This window comes from Megachile rotundata, chromosome 2 (genome assembly GCF_050947335.1).
Source record: "Megachile rotundata isolate GNS110a chromosome 2, iyMegRotu1, whole genome shotgun sequence".
Taxonomy (NCBI): Eukaryota; Metazoa; Arthropoda; class Insecta; order Hymenoptera; family Megachilidae; genus Megachile; species Megachile rotundata.
In genome coordinates this window covers 19,362,566-19,378,242 of record NC_134984.1, presented here as the reverse complement: position 1 = coordinate 19,378,242, position 15,677 = coordinate 19,362,566, and the positions used below count along the sequence as shown (strand labels likewise).

Genomic DNA, 15,677 nt, shown 5'->3' with positions numbered 1-15,677 from the left:
GAATACCGGGGGAAGGATAAAAGATTGTGTTTCGGCCTTTTTTGTTATGTAAGCGAATTCGTTTGTTCCGCTCGATCGAGTACTCGCTGGGAAGCTCGAGGTATTTGCGGATTTTTTGAAATCGCGGTATGCGTTTTTTGTTCTTTGTTTTTCTTGCGATTCGAGGTAGAGTGTATCGATGTTGACGTTTGAAAATGACACTTGATTAAGACTAACAAATTTCGTTCAATTCGATAAGATTTACATGATGTATTGTTGCAAAATGTCTTTAACAAACGTTTCAAGTCAAGTCTCTCATTTAATAAACATTGCTTAGACTCTATTCAGCTTGTGTATTACCAAATGAATTTTAACTGAACCTATTGACGTATGTGTACTTAATTTGAAGTTAAAAATGAAGTCAAAAAATGAATAAACAAACGACAAAACATAAATTAGTATCCACATTAATTCTTCATCTTGAAGATCAAGAATCAGGAGAATCACTTCAACAATTTGTGTAATTTATAATAAAGATCTTGTGGGACAATTTGAGTTTGTTTTAGTGTTAAGAAGTATACAATTATGATAAAACATGTGACAACGATACAATTCTTGATTGCAACATCAACGTCAAATATAAACCTCACACAAAATAAAAATATTCAAATAAAATCAGAAGAATATTACAAAATGAAAAGTGAATGAAAGCTGTGTAAATGTAAGATACTTGCGAGTAGTGTATGAAAATGTCCAGTGCGTGTATGAGGAGTATCTTAACGTGTCCAGATTTCCGATGGGTTCAGCTTGATCCATTAAAACCTCGTTTGTCCACTAATTACGTGGACGAGTTGGAGCAACGGGCGAACGAGTTGTGCAAAGCTCCAGCGGAGAATGTTTCTGCTCGATTAAATGCAGCCATCTAGAATGAGCTTTACCGACCGACTAAGATTACGCCGCTTTTCGTTTTGTCGTTGTTAATTCGCCCGACGTTGGCGTACCGCTAACCGTCGGCTTTATTCGCATGATTTACACGGGTTTTCGTGGAGAAATTCTACGCGATTCTCGTAAATTTCGCGCGGAAAAATTGGAAAACCGAGACGCGCTGACTAATAGGTTCCTTTAAACGCGAGCTCTCTCGATGCAAACGACGCATACGCAAATGAATGCAAATTTGCAGGAGGAAATATTGGGACACGTTTTCACGGATTCTTTTCAAACACTTTTGAATGATATGTCCTTGCATGTTGCCTATTTAATTATTGGGTTAGGACTGAAAGTTTTGTTAACGGTATCAAAGTGAGAGAGTGATTTACGCGCTGGCTAATGGGCTTGGAAATGAATTCCTCCGTTCTTATTGCTGTTCGTTTACATATTAAGTGCTGTGAAGTTTAATTTATGTACAATGCTAATGTATAGCTTCTGTACATAGTGCAGAAAGTTCGTGAACAAAAATTGAACTCATAAATAAGTGTACTGATGAACTCGTTTCTAGAACGATAAAACTAAGACACCGGCGCAGAAAAAGAAAACGCACAACTCGATAAACGATGAATTTTTGTACTGTCAAAAAATGTTCAACCTCCAAAAAAGCGTCGATGATGGAGTGGACCGTTAATCGAAAGAAGCGGAGAATTTAAACTGCACTCACCGCAGGTGTGGCTGAATGGCGTCGTGGAATCGGCGGTGGAGCGCCATTTCCGGTAGGCGGGGGTTCCGGAAGCAGGGACGCGCGAGCCGGTAATCCAACGCTGTGAATTCTGCTCTGTCTGAAATATCGCGCAGCTTGGCCAAAGTTCACGAAGAAAAGTTCGCGAGGAAAAGTTCCGATTATCCCCAATTATCAATTCGTCAAGAATAACGCGTGCTAATTAGGAAGCTCGATTGATCGAAGATCCCTGTAACGTCGAATAGCTCCTTTGGGAGAACCCGTTTAATCGGGAGCTATTATGTGCAGACGGAATTACGGATACCGAGAAACCGCGTAATTAATGCTTCTAATTAATATCGAGTCCGTACGTTTCTACGAATATAAGGCACGCATCGTAGGATTATTAAGGGTGCTTAGAAAGTTTAATAACTCCTAATTGGCGTAATGCGCTCGCTGTCGGCGCCAATCGAGCCGTTTGTAACTTTCTAACAAGCTCCTTATCGCGAATCGTTCGTATCTTTTTAAAGCGATATTATGATCGATTACCTCGAGCGCAGGTTTTTTAACAGAAGCTGTTGCGCCATAAATTGCACCGGCTTCGAGCACGAAATCACCGTCGAGAAAAGAGATTTCGAACAATGAACAATATTATTCTTGGCTTTGTACGGTAAGCTACACAATTTTTATTCCACGACAGGCTCATTTCTCCAATTTAGATAGTGGTCGCGAAACTCGGAAGAGAACGCGATTAAATGCCCCGCTGCGTTTTACAAGTAGCGAGAAGGAAAATAGGGGACAGCGATGACAATTCGACGCGGAAGATAAACGGATTAAGAACAATTAAATTCCGAGAAGTTAGCGCTGGTGCGTGTAAACGGGAATTGTAAAGTAAACCGACTTTCTCCGGCCAAACTAAATTGAAGGGATTATTTTTTAATTACCTTGGCTGACCCGTGGGGCTGGTATCACCGCCATGAACCTCCGTTCCAGACATTTTAAGCGCTGCAATCAACGATAAAAATCCATTGTCAATAAAAAACGGAAATTACTATCCTAACAAAAATACGGTTCAATCGGCTTTAAATAATAGACAGATTCTTTTACACGTGGACTAATTGTCTTTTGACTAACAGCTTGACTAACAAACTTTTACAACTTTGTAAAACATGTAATAAGAAAATGTGACTTTAACATTGAGTTTGTTTACAAAAAATTTCACGATGTAGTTAATCAAACAACTACATTTATGATGTGTTAGATATAGTTTTGAAAGAAGAATTACTCAACTAACGACAACTTATGTAAACAGAAAAATGAACAGAAATTTCTGCAAGAAGTTAACAAGTTAATCACGTGAACATAAGTAGAAATATATAGGGTGTTTCATAGTCGATGATACTGTTTGAAAAGTTAACTACAAAATGTACATTAAAAATAAAAAAAATTGTTGAAGCACCAGTAACGAATCACCCCATATAAAATCACAGATACACAAGTGCCCTAAGACTCCTTAATGAACTCAACTGCAATACCGATAAAAGGTGGAGAACATTTCCCTTCACACCCGAGTTGTTTCATATTAAGTCGCTAGCTCCACCGATTAAAAAAAAGTCCTAAGACCCACGGAGCGAACTGCAATAACGATAAAACGGAAACATTTTCCTGCACCCTCAAACAGTATCAACCGTAACGAGCCATAAGGGCCTCTGAAGTCTCGGGAAGAAAGAGAAGTGAGTTAAAAATGAAAAAAAAGAGTCGAAACACGACATCGTTCACAGTCGAACTGATTCGAGTAAATAGATAGTTTGCGCATGATGACAGTGCCACTTCGGTTCGCTATCAAGTGAAAGCACTATTCAATTTCCTGCTATCTCATCGGCGTGTGCATCCTTCCACGAGGGTTGGCTCTACCAGACTGCAGCCGGGGGATCGATGTGCGCCACCCACCCCCAAACACTCGCCTCCCTCCGACACTTCCCTTTTAAATACGCGCCATATTCGTGTGTTCCTTTTGTTTCTGCCTCTCTAAACGGACACGATTTTTCCATTTTGTTCACCGTTGGCACGAGCTAATTTCCTATCTACTTGATCCTTGTGCTGTTTGACGATGTCTAAAATTGCCTAGTATGTAAAATTCCTAAGGTCTCTTACAACTTGTTGTTTTCGCTCTAAACTCATTTAGAATGTCTTCATTTTACAATTATATCTTTGTAAAGATTCGCGAATGAATGAAAGTACTATAAAATGAAACTTTGTATCGTAGCCAAGAAAGCGTAAAACATTCTGATCGTAGAAATCCGAGAACGCGTAATTTTCGCGACGGAAATGCAATAACGTTCGCGAGATAGTCCAAAGTGGCCGGATAATGGAAAAGCGTCCGTTGAATCACGGTCCCGAGATCCTTTTCTTTAATTCGCGCGGCCGTGTCGACGAGTTGAAAGGTGAAATTGCAGCCACGTTTCCACGGCATCTTCTTACGGAGTTAATGAAACTCGGGCGGACTTTTTGTCACGGGTCGACGGAGATGTCTCGTTATTTCGTTCTTTTGTTTTCACGGTTGAACGTCGCTGGTCAGACTGGACGGAGAATCATCGACCGTTGGAAAAATCGATCATCAACAGGTATGTAGGTCAGGAAAGCCCTTATTCCCTAGGACCACAAATGGGTCAAAATAAACTTGTACCAGGGGTTTACGATGCAGGTGCTGGGAATGGCTCTGACCTCAACGCTCCAACGCTTGATGCATTGTTTAAGTGTCGTCAAGTATGCACTGAATGTGGCAATGATAAATCAGTACCTCCGTGTAAAATTTACAGATTTTATTTTTACTGGTGATAAAATTTAGTAGATTATTATTCTAATCACATCTCGTAGAATTAAAAAAAAGGGATCGTTATATGGAGTAGACATTATTATAGATTTAAGAGTTTCGGAATATTGAAAGTTCATACCAGCAATAAAATATCAAGGAAGCATTACAAATTCTACTCTACAATAAATTAAAAATGTTGTACGTGGATTAAAAAGCTTGTATAATATAATTAAAAATTTTCTCTTTGATGTACTCTTAATGTTTTTATTCCTTCATATCACACGGCTTTTAATCGTTGCCTTGTGATTATAGCGCATTCAGCCCTTCTAGACAAGTTTTTAATGGAGTTCCTATGAGAGTTATTACTCTGCCAGTAAATGATAATAACAATGAATGATAACAAAAACTTGGTGACAGTTTTGACCTCACACTTCGTCATGCAGCAACTTGCAGTTTTTAGATGGGAAATCCGTGGGAACTTTGATAAAATACAAAAAGTATTTTTCGGGATTATTGCGGGAAAGTAAATAGAAGAGAAGCGATAGATCATCCGAGTTGGAGATAAAATTGTTTCCTTATGAAACTTTCAACGAGTTTAACGGGGCAATCACACTGGTGGAGCACACGGATATCGTGTCGAAAGTTTGTTACTGTATCTAGCGCGGGTACAATGCGGCTAATGAACGCTGCAAACTACTCATTGGCATGCAACGTCAGCGATAAACTTCCCTAGAAGTCAATTATGTTATGAAGAAGTGGATTTGCGGTACACTTCTCACATAATTCTTTTCTGCTTCAGAAAATTGCAAGCATTTTCAATTTTTGAAGGTTGAGAAAATTCCAACAACTCTATTCTGCAATTGGAAGATTTTTATATTTCTATTTATGAAAGTTAAGAAAATTCTAACTCCTCTATTTTTTAATTTCTGTATCTAAACACTGAACCTTTCAATCTTGGAACCTAAAGAGATTAAGGATCACAAGATTATTCGAAGCTTCAAAAGAAGTCCAAAGCTAGAAATCTTAAATTTTCAATGTTTCTATAATATACAGGGTGCCTCACTAGTGTAGGTCCCTGAAATAGACACCCTGTATTTCACGTTTATATCTTGAGAATAATATAAGCATCAAGAAAAGTTTCGACCTCCGAAAATGACAGTCGCTGTTACGATAAAAAGAACGAAGACCGATGTCCCGAAATTACTCTACCGTATTCGATTCTGGAGACGTTCATCGATCTTCGAGCGTCTTTCTTCTCAATATATTTTCTCTCCTATGGACATCAGAATTCTTTTCATCGAAGCCACAGATTTCACTGAATTACGGTAATAAAGGACACCAAACAGGCTATCTCTTTGGCAGAACCGCGATATTCTTGTCTTTGGTCGGCAACGAAACCGGGTCATCGAGTATTATCCCTTTATCATTGAAATTCATCCGCAGTCATGATAATTCGCTTTTTTTCTCGACCGGAATGCCGGCAATTTCATCTCGCGCCTCTGGAATTATTAGAATTCGATATTCGAAGTCGTCCGGCCGAGAAATTTACATTTTTCCGGGGCGTCTGATTGCAGTTTTCAAAGTTTCACATTTTTTCGGACACGTGGATCTGGAGTTTCGCCGAGGAAAGCTCCTTTCCGACTTCGGAAGTTAAAGTTCGAATTTGAAATATGGAGGTACCGGTTGAAACTTCAGAAACTGAGATTTGTCGCTTCGACGGCTGACGCTTTCAGTAGTTACTGAATCGCAATTAAATCGTATCGGATAAAAAACAAAATTTAGTGTATGAAAACTCCGAGTAATCCTCTTATCGATACTGACTGATATCGTTCGAATGGTAGAAACAATATTTTTGGAAAATTCGGTAAAACCAACCAGAGCAATGATCGAACGTAGCTGTCAGAGTTTGAAGAGGATCGGGATTATTTCGCACGTCAGCTTTGTTGTAGCGGCGATTTCTGTATATCGCAGGCAGCTCGCGGAGGAACATCGAGTGGTCGAGGCACGATTGTCAACTGGTCGAACTTGGATTATCAACGTCCCGTCGCGGGAACGCTTTCCGGATTAGAGTGTTGGCGAAACTTTGTACCTCGCTCGTTCTCACCGCTCTCTGCGGTGTATCGATCAGTCAGCTACCAAGGAAATATCGATGGCCTGGAAAATCCGTCGCCGATCGAAACCGCACTTCATTCTACTTGCTCGTTTACCAACGTCACCGTACAAAGTAATCAAATCCCTGTTAATCGCCGCTTCTCCACGGAACATGCTCAGATATTCTTCATAAACTTCAAGTCAATTTAGAACTCTAAAGATCAGTTTAGATCAGAACATTTCAGCTGGTGACTTGTATAATTTATTTTAGGTATTTTGCGTTTGACTGCTGTGGTGTAATTGTGGAATACAATATGTGATGTGTAATTGTACCATATCATATGTGATGTGTAATAAGATTATATGACATGTGATGTATAACTGCATTATATGATATGTGATGTACAATAGCATTATATGATATGTGACATACAATAGCATTATATGACATGTGACATACAATAGCATTATATGACATGTAATGTACAAGTACATTATATGATATGTGATGTATAATAGCATTATATGACATGTGATGTATAACTGCATTATATGATATGTGATGTATAATAGCATTATATGATATGTGATGTGTAGTAGCATTATATGATATGTCGATGTACAATAGCATTATATGACATGTGATGTACAACTGCATTATATGATATGTGATGAATAATAGCATTATATGACATGTGATGTATAACTGCATTATATGATATGTGATGAATAATAGCATTATATGACATGTGATGTATAACTGCATTATATAATATGTGGATGTACAGTAGCATTATATGACATGTGATGTACAACTACATTATATGATATGTGATGTGTAGTAACATTATATGATATGTGGATGTACAATAGCATTATATGACATGTAATATATAACTGCATTATATGATATGTGATGTACAATAGCATTATATGACATGTGATGTATAACTGCATTATATGATATGTGATGTATAATAGCATTATATGATATGTGATGTGTAGTAGCATTATATGATATGTGGATGTACAATAGCATTATATGACATGTAATGTATAACTGCATTATATGATATGTGATGTACAATAGCATTATATGACATGTGACATATAATAGCATTATATGACATGTAATGTACAACTACATTATATGACATGTGATATATGACTACATTATATGATATGTGATGTATAATAGCATTATATGACATGTGATGTATAACTGCATCATATGATATGTGATGTATAACTGCATTATATGATATGTAACATATAATAGCATCATATGACATATGACGTATAACTGTCTTAGATGATACACAACATATAATTGTACTTTTATTAGATATAAAACTGTGAATATTTGTCTTGAACACAAAACTGCAAGTATTCTAATTACACATAAAATTGCAAATACATTCTGTAATTTAAACACAAGTTCCCTGAACGACAGCCTCACAATATTATTTTCCTTCCACAAAATATTTAATCAAAAGCATAAAAGAGATTACTGTCAGTCAATCGATAGAACGTAAGAATTCAAATCGCGACAAGAATTCGGAACTTGTGGGGTTCAAATTCGTGTCCGTCGAATCGTAGGCGTTTAAGAAGCCGGAGATATACGATTTCGATTGATGGACACTTTGTGCAACGCAGGACCGTAATTTCGTCCATTTGTGTAATGGATCGTCGGGAATCACTGGGATACCTGCGATCGAGCCACGAAGTCCCATCAAAGCAGTCGATAAATACCAACCGCAAGAACGTGTGCGGCGACAAACAGAAACGTGAGAGCTTGACAATTGGCATCCACGAAAAAGACCCTGAGCTCGAAAGCACTCGAAATTTTGTTGCGTTTGACAACTTATATATCTGAATGAATTGAAGGGTTCCGGGTTAATATAACTATTCTTAGCATAACTGTTACGCGACGCTTTGTGCTTCTCGTTTCTTGGATTTCGCACGTTGCTTCCCACGAGTTATAATTTTACATCCATGACGATACATTAAAAGCCCTATACATCGAAAGCCCTATACATTGAAAGCCCTATACTTCTTTCAAAAAAAAGCGAACAAATTTTCTTAGAAGACTTAACAGCGAAGCAACATTGTGAACTTGAGTAAAATAAAAAGTTAAAATAAATAAAAATAAAAAAAGAGCAGAAGGCAACAAGGTTTAAAAGCGTGCATAGTAATAACAGGTCCCGTAAGTCCCGCAATTAGTAAGCAACCATAAACTGTTTGCAAAACAGGTGTACGTACGTAATACCTGTTGAACGTCCCGACGAATGCAACGCATTATTTGTTCGCTTCGATTGCAATTTTAATGAAAGCGGTAACAAACGAGGTAACGAGTTTCTGCTCTCTGTGAAGGGTCTCAGAAAGCTTTCTACGTGTCCGGCAAACGAATCCTCCAATTTCAATATTAAAACCCTGCCGACCTCTCCGGTATAATGTTCTTGTTTACTCGGTCGGTGAGCTCGACGTTTAAATAATCGATCGAAGCAGGTTTAACCTGCCTTAATTAGAAAAGTGGCTGATTCAACTACTTTGTCATTTAACTATTTTGTTATTATATTACGAAACGAGTGAAAGACATAACATATTCTAATTGAAGTAATCGATGTACTTTATATTATGCAACTTTTCCTAAATTCACACTGAAGGTATGTTTAAACAGCAACAAGTCTTCTGAACCTCTCTGACTGATAGTTTAATCAATTCTTACAAAAATTCGCTATTGTAAATCAAAGTTAAATATATACTTTATGTGTTGATTATAGAAAATATGGGGTACTGCAAATTTAATGATTGATAGAATGCTACTGATTGAAACTTAGAAGTTTAAACTTCGAATTTGTAACAAAGTGCAATATCTACTCCAACAAGAGTTTTCAAACATCTTCCATCGAGCTTCATTTCCCAGCGATTCATCCGCCTTCATTTTACAACGATTCATGCCGAATCAAGACGTTCCGCCATTTTCATGTAAATGCTCCTCTCGTGATTCTGGCAATCTCCGACGCTTGTTTACCCGTTTACATCGACCAGCAGCCTCCGAATCGAAGCATGCGATCCGCGTTCGCGGAGCCGTGATTTGCATACGATTAGGCGCACAGAGCGTATCGAAACTTCTCGATCATATTCAATGCGTCTCTTCCCATTTTCTCGCGCTTTTCTCGCTCGGCTTTCTTCGCCGAACGAACACAAATCCGAGCCGAGAATCCGCTCACGATAGGTGTATGCGCCACCGTGTTCTCGGTATCCTGAAAATCCTGAAAGAGCTCCATTCGAGCATTCACAATAGACCGTGAGTCTCGGTGGGAAAATCGTTATCGAACCATTGCTATCGTTTGGAGAATGTTTTTGCCTTCGTTCAATGATTTTTTGTTTGGTCACATATGGGTGACATTTTCGGGATCCGTCGGTGTTACTTAAATTACTAGATTTATTATATGAAAGCAATGTGAGATTCAGATTTATACTTATATCTTTGCGGATGTTCTTAGATTTTATTTGAAGAATTTGTTTCAAGTTTTTATTTGAAGAATTTATTTAAAGAATTTGTTGCAAGATTTTATTTAAAGAATTTATTTAAAGAATTTATTTGAAGAGTTTGTTTCAAGACTTTATTTAAAGAATTTATTTAAAGAATTTGTTTCAAGATTTTATCTAAAATATTTATTTAAAGAATTTATTTGAAGAATTTGTTTCAAGATTTTATTTAAAAAATTTATTTAAAGAATTTATTTGAAGAATTTGTTTCAAGACTTTATTTAAAGAATTTATTTAAAGAATTTATTTGAAGAATTTGTTTCAAGACTTTACTTAAAGAATTTATTTAAGGAATTTGTTTCAAGACTTTATTTAAAGAATTTATTTAAAGAATTTGTTTCAAGATTTTATTTGAAGAATTAATTTAAAGAAATTATTTCAGGAATTTGTTTCAAGATTTTATTTAAAGAATTAATTTAAAGAATTTATTTCAGGAATTTGTTTGAAGATTTTATTTAAAGAATTTATTTAAAAAATGTATTTGAAGAATTCGTTTCGAGACTTTATTTAAGGAATTTATTTCAAGATTTTATTTTATATACTTCTACTTGCAAGTAACAACTGCAATTGAAATTAACAACATTGGTATAATTATGTGCATCAAAGATGTGTGACATTGTATAGTTACTTTGAACCAACTAAAAGTTATCTGAAATTAAGAGTTATCTAAAGACTAACTAAACATTAATAGCACATTTTGATACCACATATCCACACATGTATACACATACACATGCAAAATTATAAAAATTTAATACACAAGCTGTAATAAACAAAAAATTCTTCAAATGCCAATACTATTAAAGAATTATTAAAAATGATCAGTCACCAACAATCAATTTCCTCTAATTTGTTTAAAAAATAATTTAATATAATATCGCGTAGATGCAGACATCAAGTAGCACAATTAGCATTGTTAAACTGTTGTCGATTTTCCGCTGACAATAGCTAAGACAGACCAAAACGTCGAGAACTGCTCTTAGAGCAAATAAACTTGCAGCATCGCTGACGGAGACCTTCGAAGGGGAGAACTCGAGAGGATCCTTGTCTCCCTCATGTCGGAGATATTAACCGAATTACTACTTACTCACGGAAGAAGCAATCACCGGTGTTTACTTGCACCGAATTACTTGCTCGATGGAAGAGAGGATCTTTAGTGTTTGCCCTGGGTCGAGTACGGTTTGTGAACGAGCACTTGCTGCTACTTGTATCGCTACACTATTGCTTCGTTTCTTTTAATGTTAGCTTCTTGTTAGATTATATTTTAACTACTTTATTTTATCTTGAACCAAAAATTGCTGTTGTCTGTGCAATTCGCATGTAGACAACTTCAGACAGCTTCAAAAATTGCTGTTGTCTGTATAATTCACATGCAGACAACTTCAGACAGCTTCAAAAATTGCTGTCGTTTGTATAATTCACATACAGACAACTTCAGACAGCTTCAAAAATTGCTGTTGTCTGTATAATTAGCATGCAGGTAACTTCAGACAGCTTCAAAAATTGCTGTCGTCTGTATAATTCACATACAGACAACTTCAGACAGCTTCAAAAATTGCTGTTGTCTGTATAATTCACATCCAGACAACTTCAGACAGCTTCAAAAATTACTGTTGTCTGTATAATTCACACGCAGACAACTTCAGACAGCTTCAAAAATTTAAGTCAGAATTTTATTGCATGTGCTCATACTTGACCCAATAAAGTTGGATGTGCATGTGCTTACGTAATAAAGTGCTCGTAATTGATATCTCTTCAGCCTCATACAACGATAAACAAATTGATCTCTGTCCTCGAGCCCGCGTATTCGTATACTTTACAAGCTTCGCAAAGTCGAATATAATAACGGTAGAAAATCGCAAGAGAAGAGCAATTGAAAGAAACTTCTAAAAGCTTCTTACTCTTTACCGAAGGCAATCGTCGTCCCTGGATAAATAAAAATCGATAAAGCAGTCGATTTCTCGAGGCGTCGAGGCTGATCGTTTTAGCCAATCAGCCGAGAGTCCCTGACCCTAAACAATCACCGGGGACTGTATCTGATCGTTCGGTATTGAATCGTCGGAGGAAAATAAATCCGAGAGAAACGCAAACCTGTCCGAATGACTGACAATTTCATCGAAGAAGAACGCGGTCAGGGCAGATAGAAAAATAAAGCTCGCACGAGTTGCGACGCGCACCCTGCCGCGGGATCATAAATCAAGGAAGGAACTCCGGTGTCCATAAATCAAGCTGCAACTTTCATATTTATTTCACCGTTCGCGATCGCTCATGCGTGAATATCGTGTCACTTGGACCGTGCTTTTTGACGGCTTATCTGGCGAAATGTCGCGAAAATTTGCATGCCAACACCTTTTCGATTTTTGCAAGCGTTTGATGTTCACTGCAATAGGTGGATTAAATTTTATATTTAAAGTGAAAGGGTTGAAGCTTTGATTTCTGTGGCAGTGAACTGGTGACTTAATGGTAGATGCATTGTGGGGGTTATTAGGAGCAATCATAGAATTGCATTACTAGGGGTTATAATATGCATCACATAAGTTGCGTAACAATAACATATACGTATATAATATTGCGGATTATAGCATGTATTGTAACATGCATTATGTCACCGAATATTGAGGTACAGTGTATTGTATTTTGTACGCGTTGCATTATCAATGCGTTGAGTTTCCTACACGTTGAATTTTCCATGCGTTGCATTTGTCACATGTTGGATTTCCCATACGTTGTATTTCTCACGCGTTGAATTTCCTATGCGTTGTATTCTCCACGCGTTAGATTTTCCATGCGTTGCATTTGTCACGTGTTGGATTTCCCACGCGTTGAATTTTCTATGCGTTAAATCTCTCACGCGTTAGATTTTCCATGCGTTGCATTTGTCACGTATTGAATTTTCCACGCGTTGTATTCTCCATGCGTTGAATTTCCTACGCGTTGCACTTCTCACGCGTTGTATTCTCCACGCGTTAGATTTTCCATGCGTTGCATTTGTCACGTGTTGGATTTTCCACGCGTTGTATTTCTCACGCGTTGAATTTTCTATGCGTTAAATCTCTCACGCGTTGTATTCTCCACGCGTTGTATTCTCCATGCGTTGCATTTGTCACGTGTTGGATTTTCCACGCGTTGTATTTCTCACGCGTTGAATTTCCCATTGGGTGCACTTCTCACGCGTTGTATTCTCCACGCGTTAGATTTTCCATGCGTTGCATTTGTCACATGTGGAATTTCGCACACGTTGTATTTTCCACGCGTTGTATTCTCCATGCGTTGAATTCCCCACGCGTTGCCCTTCTCACGCGTTGTATTCTCCACGCGTTAGATTTTCCATGCGTTGCATTTGTCACGTATGTAAGACATACTCGCGTTGTATTTCTCACGCGTTGAATTTCCCATGCGTTGCACTTCTCACGCGTTGTATTTCCCTCGAGTTGTGTTCTCCACGCGTTAAATTTCCCATACATTGCATTTTCCACACTTCTTATTCCCCAGCTGTAGTATTCTCCACGTGTTGTATCTCCACGCGTCGATTCCACGCATCACACATGACCTCAACTCCCGCCGCACCTCTTCAGCAGCATAAGTATTCTATTCGTACAATCCCAATAAATTCACCCAATATATCTCCAACTGATGTCTAGTGAATTCCGATGAGAATAATTAAAAGTTTAAGTGTCATTTTGTTCCTCTCCATAAAAGGGATATTGGCGGAAGTATTTGACTTTCTAAACATTGGCCATGAAACGATACGTGTCAAAATGTCTGGGATGCCGGGCAGGTTTCCCTCGGAATTATCGATTCCTTTCGCACGTGGTGCAACATCGGTGTTGTCCTACGTGCTACACACGGGTTTTATCCTTGTCAGTTGGCAAGAAACGGTGGAGACAAAAATTTTTACGAGACCAGGTCGTCATCCCTTGAGGCCATAACTTCCACGCGATCAATCCTCCATATTTCTTTCTAGATTTAATCACGATCGCACTCTAACGCCTCGAATGTTGCAGCGAGAAAAACTTTATGAGCGTAAAACCACCTCTTCTTGTATCAGAAAAAAGACGTAGTAAACTAGTAGATATTAATATTGAAGTATATAGAAATGTTCTATGTAATAAACCATCTTCTTGTATCAGAAAAAAAACGTAGTAAACTAGTAGATATTAATATTGAAGTATATAGAAATGTTCTATGTAATAAACCACCTTCTTGTATCAAAAAAGAAATATAATAAACTAGTAATTCTTAATATTCAACTACATAGAAATGTTCTATATAGTACACCATCTTGTATCAAAAAGAGGAACATAGTAAACTAGTAGTTCTTTATACAACTACATAAAAATATAGTAGAAACTAAATAAAATCTCAGCATAAGTAAACATGTGGACCTTCATCTAAGAATTCTTTTAATTCCAAAAACGAGTGCATTTTTTATGCCACAAGATTCAAGAGTATCTTCTGCAAGACACTGCAAAGACTGCTGCAGGAATGTTTCTTTTCGTTGCCTTTGACAAGAAATTTCAAAGTCTTCTTGTTCGAGGAACATTGATTTTTTAGAGAGCCTCGGTTTCTCGGCTTCCGTCGCAAAGGAAATCCGCGGGGAAACCTTTTGCTTTGTCGCCTTCTGAGTAACAAGGAACTCGTAAGGTTGTCACGAAAAACAGAAGAAATAGGTCGTGCTTTCTCCTTGCGCAGATTTTTTTTTCCTTGCAAACTTCATTATCGAAATCGAGTCGATACTTCGGTTGCAATTGAAACACTTTAAATATTTGCACTTGTATGCAAATACAGAGTACGAATGCAGAGATGTCCAGAGAGATCTAGCTGAGCGAAGAATCTGCAGATTTGACCAGTTGTATGAGGATCTGGATTACAGGGATTTGAAAATACAATGATGTAGAAATACATTGATTTGGGGCACTCGAAGATTGCAAAAATCTTGGGATGGATGTAGGAATCTTTAGAAATCTTGAAATGCGAGTGCAAGGATTTGAGAATGTGGGGATCTGGAAATACTAAGAGCTGAGATGTGGAGATTTAAGGGTACGAATCTGGAGATGTGGAGATCTACGAGTATCGATATGGGAATATAGGGATCTGGAGATGTGGAGATTTAGGGGTACAAGAATCTAGAGATGTACTTTGATACAGGGGAGAGATGTAAGGATGGAAATCTGGCTCTATCAGAATATGAAGATCTACTAGGGATATGAAGATGTAGGAGTTTAGCGATACAGGGGTCTGGAAGGTAACGATCTGGTGATGTAGCGATCTGAGAAGGTAACTGGTGATGTAGTGATCTGGGAGAATAACCTAGTAATGTGAAGATTTGGAGTGCTAGGAATTCGGGGACGTGGGGATTTGGGGACGCGGGGATCTAGAGACGTGGGGATTTGGGGTGCTAGGAATTCGGGAACGTGGGGATTTGGGGACGTGGGGATTTGGGGACGCGGGGATCTAGAGACGTGGGGATTTGGGGTGCTAGGAATTCGGGAACGTGGGGATTTGGGGACGTGGGGATTTGGGGACGTGGGGATTTGGGGACGTGGGGATTTGGGGACGTGGGGATTTGGGAATGTGGGGATTTGGGGA

At 38.0% G+C, this 15,677-nt stretch overlaps 1 protein-coding gene across 2 annotated transcripts in view; it reads right to left on the bottom strand.

Annotated features, from left to right (window-relative positions):
• Positions 1-15,677, bottom strand: part of LOC100880062 (corin serine peptidase) — a 43,134-nt gene that overhangs the window by 21,559 nt on the left and 5,898 nt on the right. For both annotated transcript variants that reach the window (XM_076540131.1, XM_012287373.2), the window contains exons 2-3: positions 2,572-2,632; positions 1,631-1,748 (exon numbers count right to left, since the gene is read on the bottom strand). In XM_076540131.1, the coding sequence (XP_076396246.1) occupies positions 1,631-1,748; positions 2,572-2,624 (171 nt within the window). In that variant the 5' untranslated portion in view covers positions 2,625-2,632. The remainder of the gene's footprint in view (positions 1-1,630; positions 1,749-2,571; positions 2,633-15,677) is intronic.